Below are 19032 nucleotides of genomic sequence, written 5' to 3' on the forward strand. Positions count from 1 at the left end.
TGACAAAGCAAAAGTTTATATATTAATGCCAGTCTCTGCCTCCTGGCCACACTGCTGACACTGATGTTCCACCATTCTAAGAGGTCCTTTCTTTGATCCCCAGGAGATCACTGCTTTGTGTCTAGGACCCCTAAATTGATGTCTATTTCTGACCAAATCAGGGGAAAACACAATAAAAGACTCTTTTGACTCACCACCATCATCCTCATCATCAGTATTTTGTAATTTCTGCAGTGGGCTCAGACTTGGTGGATCACACCTGGTGGGTGACAATCAGCATAACCCCTTTTTTCCCCATTCTAGTAACAGTGAGGATGTTTATCCATCAGCAACAGGCTTCTTGGGTATACCTCCAGACACTAAGAGACTTCTGAGAATGCTAGCTTGGGGGAGATCTTCCTGCTTCTTGGCTTTTGACAGAAACCAGAGGGTTTTCCCTTTGCCATTCAGGGGATTTTTCTGAGGCATATTCCATAGGATATGCACTTGTCTCATTTTTTTGTTTTTCCTAAGGGGCTACAGAATTTGTAAGTACAAAGTTGGGTAATGCCAAAGTTTTATAGCTCCTTTATCTTAAAATCTTTGAGAAGGAGCCACATCTGATACTTCCTGTGTAGAGCAGGGGGAATTATATATTATATCATTTTTTGTGGGTTGCACAATCAACATATGGTCTAGTTACTAGCCTGGAATCTATTTACTGAAACACAGAAGAGTTGAGCCCATTTTTAGGTTGTCTGTACTCGCACAATGGAATGTATCCAGTTTCACCAAACTCACCATGTGTCCTCGTACCTTCTCTAATTTCCAATGACTTCTCTTGCAAGTACGGTTTTCTAAGGATGTGTGCTGGAGTGCTGTGTAACGGAATGGTCTTCCCTCTGGAGTTCTATGAATAAACAACTGAACCCCCTCATTTCCAATTCTTGTCTTGGGTTTGACGTGGCGGGGGGTACTGAATGTATTCACTGATTGAAATTTGATGACTCAGACATTATGCTGGAGGTAATTAACTGTATAAACTTATGGTAAACCCAAAGATTCAAATTCTCTTTGCTTTTTATCATTATACTGCAACATTTCCACCAGTGTTTGAAATTTTCGATAAATCATTTAACACTGTGACATTTTCTAAGTCTAAACAGATGGAACTGCAGGAAAAAAAGAAAAACCTTTCCAGCAGGCATACACTCAGCTGCAACTGAAGCCACTTTCCAATTGATTTTTCTGGAAAGTCTTTAGACTTGCTGGCCTGGTATCAAACAAGATTTGGGATAGAAATGTGAAGATTTTTTCATTTTCACCTCACTGAGGACTAGTTTTTAGTTTATGTCTCCTGAGTGGCTTAGGTTCTCCTAAATCTAATCTCTCTAAGGTCCTGTCTAGTTTTCTAAAGCAACAATACAGAGGGCAGGGCAGAGAAAGGGAGAACAGTCAGTCCAAAAAACACAACCCAGTGTGAAAACACTCGCTTCATGTAAACCCAGCCTGTCTCGCATCTGAAACACAAACGAACCAGAAAGAAAGTATCAAACATCAAACACACCGCTGTAATAGCAATTCATTAAAACAAACCAACCAACCTCACAGTTGTCACATAATGGAATGCACTAGCAGAGAAGGGAACACGGATGACTCTCAACCTTGGTCGAGCTAATTGAAACCGTAACTGGATATTAAGAGCTCTCAGCACAAATCATGACAGGCAGGCACTTGGTCCTAGCAGGAGCTTTCCTTTTTGCTCTTATTAGGGATCCTTTGAAGAGAATGATTTAAAATGCATTTCTGGAATCTGCGCTGAGATTTATTTCCCTGGGAAGTCAATTAAAGAGCAGGTACCTCATGGATCGCTCACTGAGCTGCAGGAAGCTGCTTGTGTCGTCTGGGTTGTCCTCCTCGTTGGCGAGCTGGGACCAACTGTCCATGCTCTCCCCACTGCTGCCGGGAGGACTGCAGAACTCATCCAGGGCTCTGCCTTCTTTTGAGACTTCAGCCTCCGGTACATCTCTGACATCAAGGGTTTCACTGTAGATGGTAAGACATTACTAAGAGTGTAGGCATAAGTCTGAACTTTTCCAGGGAACTTCACTGCCCCTAGTGTATATCCCATGGACTGTAGCCTGCCAGGCTCCTCTGTCCATGGGATTTCTCAGGAAAGAATACTAGAGTGGGCTGCCATACCCTCCTCCAGCGGATCTTCCCAACGCAGGAACTGAACACAGGTCTCCTGCATTGCAGGTTCTTTACTGTCTGAGCGACCAGGGAAGCCATGAATGAATATGCTATTGTTAAAACTTCCTAGTTCATAATTAGATGCATACTCTCAATTTAGGTAGCCCTACCTGTAAAGTCCCAAGTGGAACGATCTGGATAACTACAGTATGGAGATACGGCAGTTTCTATCACACTCTAGGCAGAAGAGTTGGGCACAACGCACTGACTAAAAAACAACTGCTGCTAACACTTGGTGAAAGAGGGTTCTTGACAAGCTTGGCTTTCCATTTGTTTGCCTGGCAGTTATATACACACATACACAGGTGCTCTTGATTAGGGATCAGACCATTTCTTTGCATCCATTTCCTCAGCCTGCGCCAATTTCCTAATACACACTGCAGATGTAGTGAGGTTTGCACCACAGGAGAGGAGGCTCAAAATTAAGATGCTAGGACACATCTGCCTCCTTTTCTTCAGGGAGAGAGGGGAGAGAGAGAGACAGAAGAGAGAGAACTTTGCTCTAGATTATAAATAAATTGAAATCTTCTCTGCGGAGAGGAGTTGGTGTCACCATCCTGGAACGTAAACAACTAGCTCTAGGAAAATGAAGCTCCGTATCTCTCTAGAATTCTTTTAACTTGAGGGTTTGTAACTGATCAACCATCAATCCAGGTGCCAGGGCTCTTTGCTCAGAGAGCCAAATGTATAGAAATGGGGAGAGACTCATGCAAACATTTCTCCATAGGCTCATCGAAAACTAACAGCATGGAAGAGAAGGGCTTTAATGACTGTAAACAAAAAGCAAGAGTGTATTTCTCAGTTGACGATGAAGAATAAGGTAACTCAGTGAGTGGATACTGGAATGCTTCCCTTGGCCATCGTGCACTGGCTGTAGAGAGTATTGAGGGCTTCCAGTGAGGACTGTCCTCAGGTCTGATATTGTCTTGCCCAGGTTATACCCTTTCCCAGTGAGTACCCCAAGGATGCGATGATGAAGAGCTACAAAAACCTACGCATTGGTTCCCTTTGCACCAAGCCTGACAGACTATCCCAGCTTCAGGGTTTCCTGTAGACAGCTCTCAGTTGCAAACACATTTGGGAGGGGACCATCTCCCTCTGTCTAATCTCGTCGTTCCCTGCTCCTTACACATGGCTGTCGACTTTTCTCTGGAGAGCACTCTAAAAATTCTCTGTCTGCTGCTCTCTTCAAGGTCTGTTCTCTGGGAAATACAATTTAAGATACTTGATCAATTTCATTCAAAATTCTTGTGTTAGGTAGGAAGTTAGGCATGAGCAGCAAGGGTGGCCTATGGGAAAAGGTTGCAATCTGATCTCTAAACCTAGACTTGCCCAGGAGAGCACACAGTGGATACACACTAACTACAGGGGCTTCCCCAAGTAAACTTAGGCAGCTAGAAGCCCATTAAGGGTTCATGAATATTCTATACTGATTATAACAGACCGAATTATCGGAAGACACGCACAACAGAGCAACTGTCAGTCGACCATGAGCATATGACCATCTGCATTCCCTTTCTTGATTGGTAGTGGGTACAAGCCCTAAAAGTCTACATAATTTTCCTCAATCTTAGAATGAGTACTGTTATTCTTTTTCCAAAAATGATTGTATTAAAACAACAAAAAAAACTCAGTTGGTAAAGAATCTGCCTGTAATGCAGGAGACCCTGGTTTGATTCCTGGGTCGGGAAGATCCACTGGAGAAGGGATAGGCTACCCACACCAGTATTCTTGGGCTTCCCTTGTGGCTCAGCTGGTAAAGAATCTGCCTGCAATGTGGGAGACCTGGGTTCGATCTCTGTGTTGGAAAGATCCCCTGGAGAAGGGAAAGGCTACCCACTCCAGTATTCTGGCCTGGAGAATTCCATGGACTCTATAGTCCATGGGGCCGCAAAGAGACAGACATGACGGAGCGACTTTCACTTCATTTCACTTCACAGAATTTCAAGTGCTTAATTTTGGGGGTGTGATTAAATACCACCTCTCAAATGTGAACGTGTCACCTTGGTAGTTTCACACAAGATCTCAGATTCCTCGCAGCATCTGGACAAGTGCGGTGTTGGGGTGTGGCTGCTTCTAGTGCAATCTGCTGCTAACATTTGGTGCAAAGAGACCATATAAACTTGATCTTTCTTTCAAAAATGTTGAGATTTTCTAAACTGAGCAAGGAAAAGGGGTGGGGGAGGAATACATGCAGCCAAAGAAACATTTACTGAATTTAACTAAATTCAAATGAAAGAGAAGTCCATTGATGACAAATGGAAATAATATACATGTTCCCCCAAGTGGAAATGAGCCAAGTGTTGAGCACAAAGGAGAGAGAGCCTAAGCCAATTGTTCATTTGGTTAAAAAATAATTTCCTAGACCAATTCCTTACTGAGTTAGGACCTTATATTATTAACAAAATTCATTCCAGGACATTTCTTACTAAAGCAGAAGTTAAATCTCAGTGATTGATATTAAACATTCAGGTTAAAAAATGAAGCTGTCAGAATATTTTATTTTATCTCAATTTCACACTCTATTTACAGTAAACTTCATATCCCATGTTACATAACCAGGAATTCAGAATGAATAATGATTATCTAAAATAGTAGTGTTTATTTTCTTTTGAGAGAAATTTATAGCTTTGCTCATTTATTTATGAATAATGCACATATGTGTTTTGCAGATGTATGTGTTGGCTTTTTTCCCTACTCCTGATCTTATAGTTCACACACAGTACTTTAAAGGACCATACTTGATCTGACATCAAATTGAACTGTAGAATTTCTGAGTTGGCAGGGACCTCAGAGACCACCTAGTTCAGAGTTCCTCCAACTTCATTTGCTAGCAAACCGTTGTCATAATTTTTGCCATATTTGCCTTACCCTTTATAATAATAATAAAAATTTTAAAATTAGTTTATATAACCAAAATATGTTTATTTTAGAAAGAAAATTTGAGTCATTACTATAAATAGAAAGCAGAAATCACTTGCCATAGGTAGACAGGAACAATAATCCTAATGTAAGTGATGGAGTCTGGGTGAAAATGATGTATTATGTCAGCTTATTAGCTGTAACAAGTGAACCACTGGTATATGATGGTGATAGTGGGGGAGGCTATGCTTATGTGGGGGCAGCGGACATGGAAAATTCTCTGTTCTATCTACTTTACTGTGAATCTAAAACTGCTCTTAAAAAATTAAGCCTATTTTTAAAAAATGAAAAAATAAGGCTATCAATAAATAGCAATTTTTATTTAACAAAATGTCACTAGGAATTTTGCACAGTAAGAAGTGCAGTGCAAGTCCTTAGGCGGAAGGAAAATAATACTGATTGGAACTTGGATACACAGAAACAAAGAACACCACAAATAGTAGATAATTTTCAAGATGATAATTGAAACTCAGGCATGCTGATAAGTGCATTAATTTTTTAATGGTCAAAACACTCTAACAAGAAGCAGAGATTGTCATTTTGGTTTCAGATCCTTCCATTTTCTGCCTCTGAGATTGTCATATGATTATGATTATTAAGTTCAGCCCTAGATTTAAAAAGATGTTTATTATACTCAGTCTAGGATTTCTAGGTGATTCATCCTGGGACAATTTTTGTCTGTCTAGAACACCATGATGTTAAAGATTCAGTTCAATTCAATTCTTCATATCACTGGTATCATTTTTCTCTTTTTTCACATTTTGTCTCAAATGCCAACATTCTATCTTAAGAAGCCACTCCCCCCAACTAGTTATTTTCTATCATATTACTCTTCTTATTTTCCTCTCATCACACTCTACAGTAATCTTTTTCAAAAGGGTTTTTCCATGCACACTGTCTTTATCTCCTACTGGTGTGCAAGGTAACCCTCCAAGCTCCTCTGTCCATGGGATTTCCCAGGCAAGAATACTGAAGTGGGTAGCCATTTCCTTCTCCAGGGGATCTTCCCGACCCAGGGATCAAACCCAGGTCTCCTCCATTTCAGGAAGATGATTTACTGCTTGAGTCACCAGGGAAGCCCAAGAGCCATGGGTGCAGGCACTAAATCTTTATGTTCTCTTGTTTTTGCAGCTCCAGTGGCAATGTGTATCACAGATGAGCATGCAAATATTCGTCGGGTGAAAAATTTTTTTCTTGAAGCAAACAAATGAATATACAATATATTTCTAAAAAATTATATAAGGTGAGTGCAACATGTGAATGATCAAAATTTTCAGTTTGGTGTTTATACCTTGGTCTCCAATTATCAAAAAGTTAGATAATTGCTTTTCAATAATCTCAAAGAAGGTTGTTGAGTTAAGAACACATTGTTGTTCACCAATAGGATAATATTTTCCCAGAAATCAAGAACTGAGCTATCCTAAATCACTTAAGCTGTTTAAAATTGATATAATTCTGTACGTGGACAAATGTGATGGCCTGAAATACAATAGCAGCAGTAGTAGCGTAAGTTGCTCAGTCGTGTCCGACTTTTTGCAACCCCATGGACTGTGGCCCACCAGGCTCCTCTGTCCATGGAATTCTCCAGGCAAGAATGCTGGAGTGGATTGCCATTCCCTTCTCCAGAGGATCTTCCCAATCCAGGGAAAGAACCTGGGTCTCCTGCATTGCAGGCAGATTCATTACTGTCTGAGCTATAGTATTTCTATTTGGGTCTGATGGCCATGATGAATTCTGGTTTTACATAACAAAAAAGTAAGAATGTGATTTTTATTTCATTATGTTGAGCTTTTATGAAGCTTTTAGTAAGAATTATGAAAATGTCCCTCAGAGAATAACCTAAAAAATATCTTCAGGACATGACACCTCCCCACTTCCAAACAATCTAATGTGTGCCTGTCATTTCCCTCCCTCTTGTGTATAAGTGGGTAGGAAGCCTTTCATAGGGAACTGAGCTCCATATTTAGGTATTTTGACATGTTAAATCCCCTGATAACAACCCTGAACTTAGAAAATGTGATCTAAGTATGACTAATTTCCCTCTTGCAAATCCTGAGAATTCTCTAGTTTTAATAAAATTCTCACACTGTTCATAACAGGTTTCTCTTGGGAAAAAGATCTTCTGGAATAAAAGCAACCATGTACCTTAAGCCCAAACAACAACTATAGAGTAAACATTTATTGAGTGTTTGTAATAGACTAGGTGCTGAGTTAAGAGCCTGTCTACTTTTCTTTATGTAAAACTTCAGAATCTTCTGATGATGTAGTTCTTACTATTATTACCCCCTACAGGTGAGACAGAGTGCCTGAAGAATGATGGATGGAGGTTCATAACATTGTACAGGAGGCAATGATCAAAACTATCCCCAAGAAAGAGAAATGCAAAAAGGAAAAATGGTTGTCTGAGGAGGACTTATAAATAGGTGAGAAAAGAAGAGAAGCAAAGGCAAAGGGGAAAAGGAAAGATATACCCATCTGAATACAGAGTTCCAAAGAACAGCAAAGAGAGATGAGAGAGAATTCCTAAGTGATCAACGCAAAGAAATAGAGGAAAACAATAGAATGGGAAAGACTAGAGATCTCTTCAAGAAAATCAGAGATACCAAGGGAATATTTCACGCAAAGATGGGCACAATAAAGGATAGAAATGGTATGGACCTAACAGAAGCAGAAGATATTAAGAAGAGGTGGCAAGAATACATAGAAGAATTATACAAAAAAGATCTTCACGACCCAGATAACCATGATGGTGTGATCAGTCACCTAGAGCCAGACATCCTGGAGTGAGAAGGCAAGGGGGCCTTTGGAAGCATCACTATGAACATAGCTAGTGGAGGTGATGGAATTCCAGCTGAGCTATTTCAAATCCTAGAAGATGATGCTGTGAAAGTGCTGCACTCAATATGCCAGAAAATTTGAAAAATCCAGGCCACAGAACTGGAAAAGATCAGTTTTCATTCCAATCCCAAAGAAAGTCAATGCCAAAGAATGTTCAAACTACTGCACAATTGCACTCATCTCATATGCTAGCAAAGTAATGCTCAAAATTCTCCAAATTAGGCTTTAACAGGACATGAACCATGAACTTCTAGATGTTCAAGCTGGATTTAGAAAAGGCAGAGAAACCAGAGATAAAATTGCCAAAATCTGTTGGATCATAGAAAAAGCAGAGAATTCTAGAAAAACATCTACTTCTGCTTCATTGACTATGCCAAAGTCTTTGACTGTGTGGATCACAACAAACTGTGGAAAGTTCTTAGAGATGGGAATACCAGACCACCTTACCTGCCTCCTGAGAAACCTGTATGCAAGTCAAGAAGCAACAGTCAGAACCGGACATGGAACAACAGACTCAGGGCTATATATTGTCACCCTGCTTATTTAACTTTTATGCAGAGAACATCATGAGAAATGCCAGGCTGGATGGAGCACAGGCTGGAATTAAGATTGCTGGGAGAAATATCAATAACCTCAGATATGCAGATGATACCACCCTTAAGGCAGAAAGTGAAGAAGAACTAAAGAGCCTTTTGATGAAAGTGAAAGAGGAGAGTGAAAAAGCTGGCTTAAAACTCAACATTCAAGAAACAAAGATTACCTCATCCAGTCCCCTCAGTTCCTGGGAAACAGATGGGGAAACAATGGAAACAGTGATAGACTTTATTTTCTTGGGCTCCAAAACCACTGCAAATTGGTGACTGCAGCCATGAAATTAAAAGACACTTGCTTCTTGGAAGAAAAGCTATGACAAACAAACCTAGACAGTGTATTAAAAAGCAGAGACATTGCCAAGAAAGGTCTGTATAAAAGCTGTGGTTTTTCCAGTAGTCATGTGCGGATGTGAGAGTTGGACCATAAAGGTGAATGCCGAAGAATTGATGCCTTTGAGCTGTGGTGTTGAAGATTCTTGAGAGTCCCTTGGACTGCAAGAAAATCAAACCAGTTCATCCTAAAGGAAATCAGTCCTGAATATTCATTGGAAGGACTGATGCTGAAAGCTGAAACTCCAGTACTTTGGTCACCTGATGCAAAGAGCCAACTCATTAGAAAAGTCCCTGATGCTGGGAAAGATTGAAGGCAGGAAGAGAAGAGGATGACAGAGAACGAGGTGGTTTGATTGCATCACCAACTCAATGGACATGAGTTTGTGCAAGCTCCAGGAGCTGGGGAAGGACAGGGGAACCTGGAGTGTTGCAGTCCATGGGGTTGAAAAGAGTCTGACATGACTGAGTGACTGAACAACAGCAGGTGAGTCAGGTCTTTCCTGGTGCCTGAGTGGTGAAGAATTTGCCAGTGAAGGAGACATGGTTTGATCCCTGGGTTGGGAAGATCCACTGGAGAAGGAAATGGCAACCCATTCCAGTATTTTTGCTGGAAAATCCTAGGGACAGATTTGCCTGGTGGGCTATCATGCCCCCTGCACTGAAAGCACTTGGCCTATAGTCTAACCCCTGGACCACAAGGGAAGTTCCTATAATTCTTTTATATTGTGCCACAAAGAAAAATATATTAAATGCTTAGTCTGGATGCTTTGAGAAAAGATTTAGCTCTCGAATTTCTAAGGCTGATGATTCTACCACGTTTTTTTCTCTTTCACTGTTGGAAAATTGAATCAGAAATCCACATCATGAGATAGTATGTGTTTGGGTCATTTATTGGGAACACAAACTAATTCAGTTGGAAGTGTTATTCATGCCTATTTCCCAACCTTTTGGAATGTTCCTAGGTTGTACCTATTTTGAGTATCATTTGTGACATTTAACTCAAAATTGTAGAATGCATGGTATCTAATTTCAGTGACTGCCACTATTAGATCTGAGCCTACAACTATGAACCTTGTTGAACTACTGGTTCAAGAATGCTCCCTAGCTAGGTGATCCTCTTTTACTAAGAATCTCAGCTGGAGTTTTCATCCAAAACAAGTCTTTAATCACAATTGATAACTTGTCATGCATCATATTTCCCGGAGGTGATGAACACTATGGTAAGGTATGGTACTTCTGGAAGATTTTGACAAGTATTGTCTGGAGAATTACAGATATGTAAGAACTTGTCTTCTTAGTCAGTTTGGCCTGTACTTCATTTGGTTTATGTTCTTTTGCTTGTAGGTTTTCATGCTTTTGTCCCTTGGCATTCTTCTAGGATTTAATCCAACTGGAAAGCTAAATTTTTAGCACTAAGTAGCTAAGAAAGTACAACTGGAGCACCCACTGCCCATAACTTGTCAAGATGCTTTATAAAGATGGTGAGCTTTAGTACCTGAAGATGGATCCATTTGGGGGATTTCTCATTCTTGGTGGGGGTGTGAATGTCCTAGGGATTTTCCAGAGCGGACAAAATTTGAGGAAGCCTGTGTTCAACTGGTTAATTGCAGCTAAACACTTAAAAATCATAAGCTGTCTGAATGATAGATGTATGTCTCTGAAAAGATAATGCAAGCTATTTCTCAATTTATGTTTCCCAATGCCAGTAGATTAATTTTTGTCTTTGTTTACTTCTGTACCTTAAAAAAAAACTTTAAGTATATATCAAATTTTTAAATGCTACAATAGTTTCATATTCAAGAATCCTATGAATTTGCTACAGAAAACAGGAGCTGTAAAGGGAACTGATATTTCTTGAAGGTGCCTGAGAGAAATAATCACCTTCTCTCAAATTCAAAATCACTGTCACCTGCATTATGATTTTCTGGAAAAAGAACTATTGAAACAACATTCCAGTGCTTTTTTTTTTGCATTTATCCTACCATGATTATGTTGAAATTTAGTCGCTAAGTCATGTCTGATTCTCTTGCAACCCCATGGTCTGTAGCCTGCCAGGCTTCTCTGATCATGGAATTTTCCAGGCACAAAAACTGGAGTGAACTGCCATTTTCTTCTTCAGGGAATCTTTCCCACCCAGGGATCAACCCATGTCTCATGGATTGGCAGGTATTCTTTACCACATGCATGGAAGCCTGTATTATACTATGAATCTAAAGAGTCAGCACTGTGGGACATGGTGTCCTTACAAAGATCTTTAGAGTAAGACAAGAAAGAAAAACTCAAGAGAACCTGGGGGAAAATTATACCAAAATATTTAATGTCAGATTCCAATATTAAAACTTATTTAAATTTAGCTTTTTTTCAAGTGAACAAGTTGATGTGTTTTCTTTTTTGCTTGAAAGTTGCCATGAATTAGTTTCAAAAAGTAGCTTACTACAGGAGATTAATTTTAATGGGGAGAATGATATCTCATTTCTTTTATTATACACAGAAATCTAATTTGTTTTAGAAATTAAAAAAAATTTACTTCCACCTTTCCATTATATACATGCTAAGTCACTTCGTGTCTGACTCTTTGCCACCCTCTGGACTGTAGCTCACCAGGCTCTTCTGTCCATAGGATTCTCCAGGCATGAATACTGGAGCGGTTGCCATGCCTCCTCCAGGGGATCTTCCCAACCCAGGTCTGAACTCATATTTCTTATGTTTCCTGCATTGGCAGGAGGGTTCTTCACCAACCAGCACCACATGGGAAAGTGTCTATTAACTCAGGGAGGCCAATGACTACCTCAGGAATTCAGTTCCTGCACCATTAAGTTCCTAAGATTTAGAATAAATACTGATTAAGGTGCAAACTGCAGTCCCATGCACCCTAGTTCGTCTAAGAGATCACTCACTCACCTGGGGTTCTGGCAGGCACTCAGGGCAGCGTCTTCACCCTTCCCTGCCTCTGGGACCTTTTCTTCTTCCAAACCCCTTTCTTTTTCCTCTAGGGGGCTGCATTCGGAAATAACGTGTTCAGGTCCTCCCACACATTCTTCTCTCTGATCTGTTTCGATCTGGATTAAAGGGACTTCCCTTGAGCAAAGTGATCGCTGGGTGTGGCTTAGAGGGACCGCATGGTGGCATGAGGGAGTTTCCTTTTCAAAATCTAAACTGCTGTGACTTGTAAGAGGAGCAGCTTTGTTTGGGGACGACCCTGGGAGATGGCTGCTTTCTGTGATTGAGTTTTTCCTCGGATAATCCACGGACTCCTGCACAAGCAGAGCTGGCCCACTTTGCACCCTGCCCGAAGCTAACCTGCCTGCACACTTTTCCACTTGCAAGGAGGGGCCCCCTGAAGCAGGTTCAGCGTCAGCCGCGCCGGCATCATCCACTATAATTTTGTTCTTCCGCATGAGAGCCTCGATTGAGTTTGCCCACGTCTCGTGAATTAACATGTTTGTGATGTGGTCAGCCCCACCTCTGCGATACAGGCAAGAGTCAGATTTGCAGAGACTCGAGGAGGAAGCGCCGCCAACTGGCTGGACGCTGAGGAAGTCTTGCTGGCTGTGTTGAGAAAAGCCGTCTAAGGAGTTGGCTTTGATGGGCACGTTCACCGTGAGCCTGGCGCCCGGGGATCTGCCGTTGGGCACAGACGACTGTCTATAGTACAAGGGGGATCGCAGAGAAGGAGAGAGCAAGCCAGTGGTCCAGTCCTGGCTGCCTCGCCTGGAGGAGGGGCCGTCTTTGCCCTCTCGTTCAATGTCCCTCAGCATGTACCTGTAGAACTCCTCGGTGATGCTCTCGGTGCTGGACTGCTTCGAGGGACAGCTTGGCTTCACACTCAGGTGGTCATTTTTCCGGCAGGCCTGTTGCACAGCTGAGTTCAGGATGCTGCTGGCATTCTTGCCTGCGTAGTAATCCAGCAGTAACTCGAAGCCTCTTCCTTCATTTTCCATCTGGTTCACCATGAACCTGGAAAACTCATCGGTGATGCTCTCGCAGCTCGACTGCTTGGAGACGGAGCTGGCCCGGCTAACTGGCTGACTCAGGGTACTCATTAAACCCAGGCTGTTCACATAGGCCCGGGTGTTAGAGTCCTCCTCTGGAATGCTCTCGCAGCTGGAGGCCTTCAGGCGGTTCCACCTGTCCCCACCCAGTAACCGACTCCGGGGGTAGCCCTGGGCTTGCCAGACACCGTCCACCAAAGAGAACTCTGTGAGGTTCATGATCTTGGCTGCCACTTCGTTTGCAAAAATACTGACAGAGTCTGGGATGTCCTCGAGGTTCATGGGCTCGTCCACCACCCTGTTCATCAGCTTCTCTTTCAGTTCCGGGTGCTCATCGGTTTTCCTCTTGATCTCGCTGAGTCGCGGGGGCTTGTGTTTCCTCACAGTGGCCCCGCTGGCCTGGCTCTCTTTCTTCCTCTTCAAGGATCGGCAGGAGATGTTGGGGGTAACCAGAAACTCATTCCCTCTTTTCCATGCACAGAACCAGGGTTGTTTTCCATTGGAGTTGTCAAGGCAAATCGCTGCGATTTCCGTTGCCATGGAGACGATAGTCTCTGCTAATTCTTCTGCGAAGTCTGCAATGCAGTATATGTCTGGGTCTTTTTCTGGTAGTGTGGATTGAGTAGGAAGCAGCAAATCATTCCCCAACAAAGACGGGCAAACTTGAACTTCATTGTTTAGAGGCAAGGCGCCGTTGTACTTTTCTTGAGCATTTGCAATGATGCTGTCCTCAGTGTCCTGAGAACTGGTGCTGTACTTGCCAACTGTTGGTGTCATTTCTTCCTCTGGAGGGGCTCTGCATTCATTCTCATTATCACTGGGTGGTGGAGGAGGGTTTTTCATATCCTCCACCACCGATCCTTTCAGATATGTTTCCTCTGGGGGTGTTTTAGCAGCCATGGTGGTACTGCAGGATAATTCAGATTGCTGTGTGGGGATCTGGGAAAGACCTAACTGTGCTGAACCCTTCCTATCTTGCTTCAGATGTCCAGCATCTACGAGATCATTGATAACAGGACTGCTGATATGCAGGTTGCTAAGTGGATGGCAACTGGAGTATTCAGCGGCTTTTGTCCATGCTGGACAAATGGCTTGATCAGTTGGCTGGAAGTCTGGTTCGGTCTCCCTCCATTTCATGGTCTCTTTAGAAAGGACAGGGGGACATCCCCCAAGCTGTACAAGGTGGCTTATCTTCTTGAACGTGAAGCGTATCACATTGAAGAGCAGCTGATTTACACTTTCCATTAAGGATTCTAAGGTTTCAGATGAGTCCCTGTCATCACTGGGCTCTATTATTTTATTTTTCTGGTGAATTTCATCAATGGAATGCTTCAGGATAACATTAGACAGGGTCTGTGCCAGTTCATTCCCAAGGGCATTTTCTGAGCACAAGGTCTGAGGCTTTGAAACAGCTTCTACGATCCTCCTATTCACTGACTCCATGAGGTCTCCGATGCTGCTGTAGGCATTAGGTCTTGTTAAGACCAAGGCAACCTCCTTGAGCAAGGCCTCTGCAATGGCTTCATTCCCCAGCTCCATGCTCTTCTCTGTCACCAAACCACAAAGTGAGGGGATGGCTGCAGGGGCCTCCACTGCAGACAGGAAGCCACCGGAAGCCACTGGGCACTTCACCTCTCCCGTTTCCCCCAGGCCACAGACAGCAACAGCACTGGCCACCTGAGTCATGCCGCATAAAGCAGATGGAAACGAGTATTCACTGAGGGAGGGATCCTTGAGTACTTGAGAGGCCTGAGTGTGCACTGGCTCATCACCTCCCGATGGATGGTGTGAAACCAGGGGTTCTTGCTCCATTTTGAATCTTTCTGTGGCTTGGGGACTGGAAATGGTTCCAATAACAGTGGCTGCACAAGCTAATGCTACTTCTAGAGCACTCTGGGGGTGTCTGCTGGAGTTCTCTCCAGAAGGGACGCCTGAAGTTTCACTGGAGACTTCTGTCTCGGGCCACGAGGGGATGCCTGGCTCAGGGCCAGCATCACTGCCTTCTGGACTCTGGACAATGACGATTTTGGGGAGCTCGTTCCATGACTGAGGTACCACGATATCTTCTGTGGAAGAGCCGCTGGGGAGCAGAGGACTTCCTACAGAAACACTGACTGCAGATTCCTGGGGGAAGGCAGGCTGAGACTTAGAGAGTCGAATAAATGCATCTTGCAGCACAGATTCAGCTAAATTCGTGGCATACTCGCCTGTGGTGGCTTCTCCATCCTGTAAGGGAAGAAGAGAGCTTGTGTGGCCTTCATGGTCTCCTGGGTCTAAATTGCTGTCATGCTCAGAGAAAGTCCCACATGCAGAAGGTCCGTCCCTCTTAACCATCTTTGAGAAATAAGCATTGCCTGGAATACATAGCGCCTGTGGTTTTTCCTCTTGACTTTTACACTTTTCTGAATAATAATCCTTTGTGGCTGACTGCTCATTCCCCACAGCTTCACCTTTCCACTTTGATATCTCGGCTGAAGGATCTACACTCTGCAGACTTGTGTATTCTGCCACTCTTTCCAGTGATCCTTCTGTTTTAACCAGTGGTGTATGATATTTGCTAACATACTTGTCTTCCAATGTATAAAGTAATTTTTCCTTGCTGTAATTCCATTCCTCCTTAGTGGTTTCCTTTTGCTTTTTATTTTCCAAGATACTGGTTGAGACATTTATATTTTCATAACCTGGTGAAGAGAAAATGGTACTACTTATTTATTTCATTTAAGTAAAAATATTATTTATTTTTTCACTTTTGATCATCTGCTTTTATTCCATTTTTTGCAATTCTGAATACTTTTTTTTTATTGGAGTACAGTTGATTTACATTGCTGTGTTAGTTTTAGGTACACAGAAAAGTGAATCAATTATATATATATATATATATGTATATCTCCAGTCATTTTTAGATTTTTTCCCATGTAGGTCATTACAAAGTATTGAATATAGTTCCCTGTGCTATCCAGTAGGTTCTTATTAGTTATCTATTTTATACACAGTAGTGTGTACATGGGGCTTCCCGGGTGGCTCAGCTGGTAAAGAATCCACCTGCAATGCAGGAGACCCTGGTTCAATTCCTGAGTTGGGAAGTTCCCCTGAAGAAGGGAGAGGCCACCCACTCCAGCATTTTTGGGCCTACCTGGTGACTCAGATGGTAAAGAGCCCAATTGCAATGCGGGAAACCTAGGTTCGATCCCTGGATTGGGAAGATCCTCTGGAGGAGGGCACAGAAACCTACTCCAGTATTCTTCCCTGGAGAATCCTGAGGACAGAGGAGCCTGGCTGGCTACAGCTCATGGGGTTGCAAAGAGTTGGACATGCCTGAGAGACTACGTACAGCACAGCACAGTGTGTATACGTCTCTCCCGATCTCCCAGCCCGCCCCCCGACCACTTCTACCTGGTAATCATGAGTCTGTTTTCTACATCTGTGACTCTATTTCTGTTTTATAAATAAGTTCATTTGTACTATTTTTTTAGAGAAAGGAGAACAAACAAAACCCAAAGTTAGTAGAAGGAAAGAAATCATAAAGATCAGAGCAGATATAAATGGAACAGAGACAAAAAGAAAAAAAAAAAACATAAAAAGCCATAATTCGAGAAGTTACATGCACCATTACTTTTTAGACAGCAGGTTCACATGAGTCTAAAATAATCTTTATTTCCAAAAATGCCTTAAAGGATTAGTTATCTTTTTTTTCTGTTTTTTTTTTAAAAAAATAGTATTTTGAATATTTCTTCAAGAAATATGAATCTGAAAAAGCTTTCGAGTTTCATTGTGGACTGCCCTCAACAGACTGGCTTTCAATGTGGAGAACAAATGCCAGTGGCTAGAGTGGAAGAGGGCATTTGGGAGCTGAGGGCTGGTCACCGTGCTTTGGTGAGAAAGTAACCAAGACAACTGTGTCTTGCAGCTGCCCAGTGGGTACAGAGGGAGAAGGCAGGATATGCAGGATATCATGGGCCTTGTTGAGAGAGTTTCTCTGAAGCTGGCATAGGACGTGCCCCAAGGACAGTGAGAACAAAATCTGGAGTAGCCCTTTCTCTTTGGGGAAGAGTAACTCATTGTTCACTGAGCTCTATCAATGAGTCAAAAGAAAAAATTAATAAACACATGCTAAGCACTTTTCTGGGTTACTTCCTCCTGCCCTGGAAAAATAACCATGCTGGCTGTCATGTCCGAATCTTTTGTGACCCCACGGACTGCAGCCTGTCAGGCTCTTCTGTCCATGGGATTTCCCAGGCAAGAATACTGGACTGGGTTGCCGTTTCCTCCTCCAGGGGATCTTTCCAACCCAGGGATCTAACACTCATCTCCTGTGGCTCCTGCATAGGTAGGCAGATTCTTTACCACTGAGCCACTTGGAAAGCCCAGAAATGTAACAAATATGTATTTTAAATGGCTAAATATAATACATATAATAGTTCTAGGGGCACTGTTATACTCCCAAATCATGGATAAGGAAACTGGAGCTCAGAAAGACTTAGATCACTGGCCCCAGCTTTCACAGCCTCAAAGAGGCAGCGCTCGGATTCAGGCCAATCTCACTCAGCCTCAGCTAACAGATGGCTTTAATGGAAATCTTAGGGAAATTAACTTTCCTCCAAGTGATAGTCTCCATCTTTTGGCAGGCAGGAAGATTTTGTTTTAAAACAGAGATTTCCTTCAGCATCCCTAAGGCATCTTTATGGAGAATGGGGCCATCTAACCATTAAATCTGTTAAAGTGCCTCCATCAGCATCCTCACTAGTGTTTTCTTATTCTCTCTCCCTCCTGAAACTTCTTACATGAAGATTGTGATGCGTCAGCCAAACTGATGTGGCCTGAAACTTTTCTGAAATGTAAGCAAGACATTTTTATAGGGTGACTAATTTCAGGATGCACATTCATTTTACAGGAAAGTTCTCACCGTTCCTATACTCTTCCACTTCACTTTCCTCCTCCAAGTGCTCGGATGCAGTGAGAAAGTCTTCTTCAATTGAAGACAAGGAACAGTTCGTGTCATCCTCCACTTTCAAGATGTTTGTCTCAAGGTGGAGCTGCCGCTCCTGTACCAGTTCCAGACCAATCAAAAATTTGTTGATTTCAAAGATGATGCAGTTGGTACTGTTTGGTCTGTTCCCTCTTGCACACTGGACCAAGCAGACATCTGACATCCAAGGACACTGCAAGTAGAGAGAGAAAAAGGCATTTGTTAAAAACAACAACAACAAAAAAAAAACACGGAGATTCTTGGGGGACGCTAGTGGTAAAGGATCCACCTGCCAATGCATGAGATGTAAGAGACGCGAGTTTGATCCCTGGGTCAGGAAGATCCCCTGGAGAAAGAAATGGCAACTCACTCCAGCGTTCTTGTCTGGAGAATCCCTTGGACAGAGGAGCCTGGTGGGCTACAGTCTGTGGGGTTGCAAAGAGTCTGACACAACACCACACACACACACACACACACACACACAAGAAAATATAAAATCTGACCTTTCTTCTATTAGTCTCTCCCATTAGAAGGAATGGTGACCTTTAAAATACTTGGAATAACTTCAGGGCGTATATTGATGAACTGCTTGAAAAAATTCAAATGGTGCTTTGGAACACAGGGCATCTAGGAGAAAAGTTGACTAGTCGTATCCCATATTTTTGTTCTCTCCTGTCTAGGTGAAAATTGCACTGGGCAAAATTCAGCAGGCACAGAAGACCTCACTCAGAGCTTTTAAAATAAGAGAAGGAGGCCAGAACTGAGTGGGATCACAACTCCAATGAAATAAAAAAAAAAAAAGGCAATAGGGTTTTGAAGAGCTGGTGCAGGAGGACTGAAGTCCATCTCTGTTTTCTTAGGAAGAGGAAACTTCTCTCTTCTTGGCTGGAGGTAGTTTTGTAAATTGGAGCAAAGTGCCTGCAGAAGTTAGCCTCCCATCCTTCCAAAGACATAGGGACACTAACTCCTTTGATGACATTTCCAAGAGATGGGTCCAAGGTCCTTGAGAAAGACATTCTTGGGTGGTACAGTGTCAAAAGGCTTTTAAAAAATGATTTATATCTCATTGGGGCAGAGAAGCAATTTATAAAAATAAGTTCTCTAAAATCAATATTGTAAGAAAAGGGAAGTTTAGGGCCCAGAGTTAGGAATAAGG

General features: G+C 42.5%; 1 protein-coding gene across 2 annotated transcripts in view; it reads right to left on the reverse strand.

Annotated features, from left to right (window-relative positions):
- The window catches only part of SPHKAP (SPHK1 interactor, AKAP domain containing), a 196964-nt gene that overhangs the window by 16254 nt on the left and 161678 nt on the right, over positions 1 to 19032 (reverse strand). For both annotated transcript variants that reach the window (XM_042244334.1, XM_012147712.4), the window contains exons 6-8: positions 17814 to 18069; positions 11820 to 15591; positions 1840 to 2025 (exon numbers count right to left, since the gene is read on the reverse strand). In XM_042244334.1, coding sequence (XP_042100268.1) covers positions 1840 to 2025; positions 11820 to 15591; positions 17814 to 18069 — 4214 coding nt within the window. The remainder of the gene's footprint in view (positions 1 to 1839; positions 2026 to 11819; positions 15592 to 17813; positions 18070 to 19032) is intronic.

Source organism: Ovis aries, chromosome 2 (assembly GCF_016772045.2).
Source record: "Ovis aries strain OAR_USU_Benz2616 breed Rambouillet chromosome 2, ARS-UI_Ramb_v3.0, whole genome shotgun sequence".
In the NCBI taxonomy this organism is placed as follows: Eukaryota; Metazoa; Chordata; class Mammalia; order Artiodactyla; family Bovidae; genus Ovis; species Ovis aries.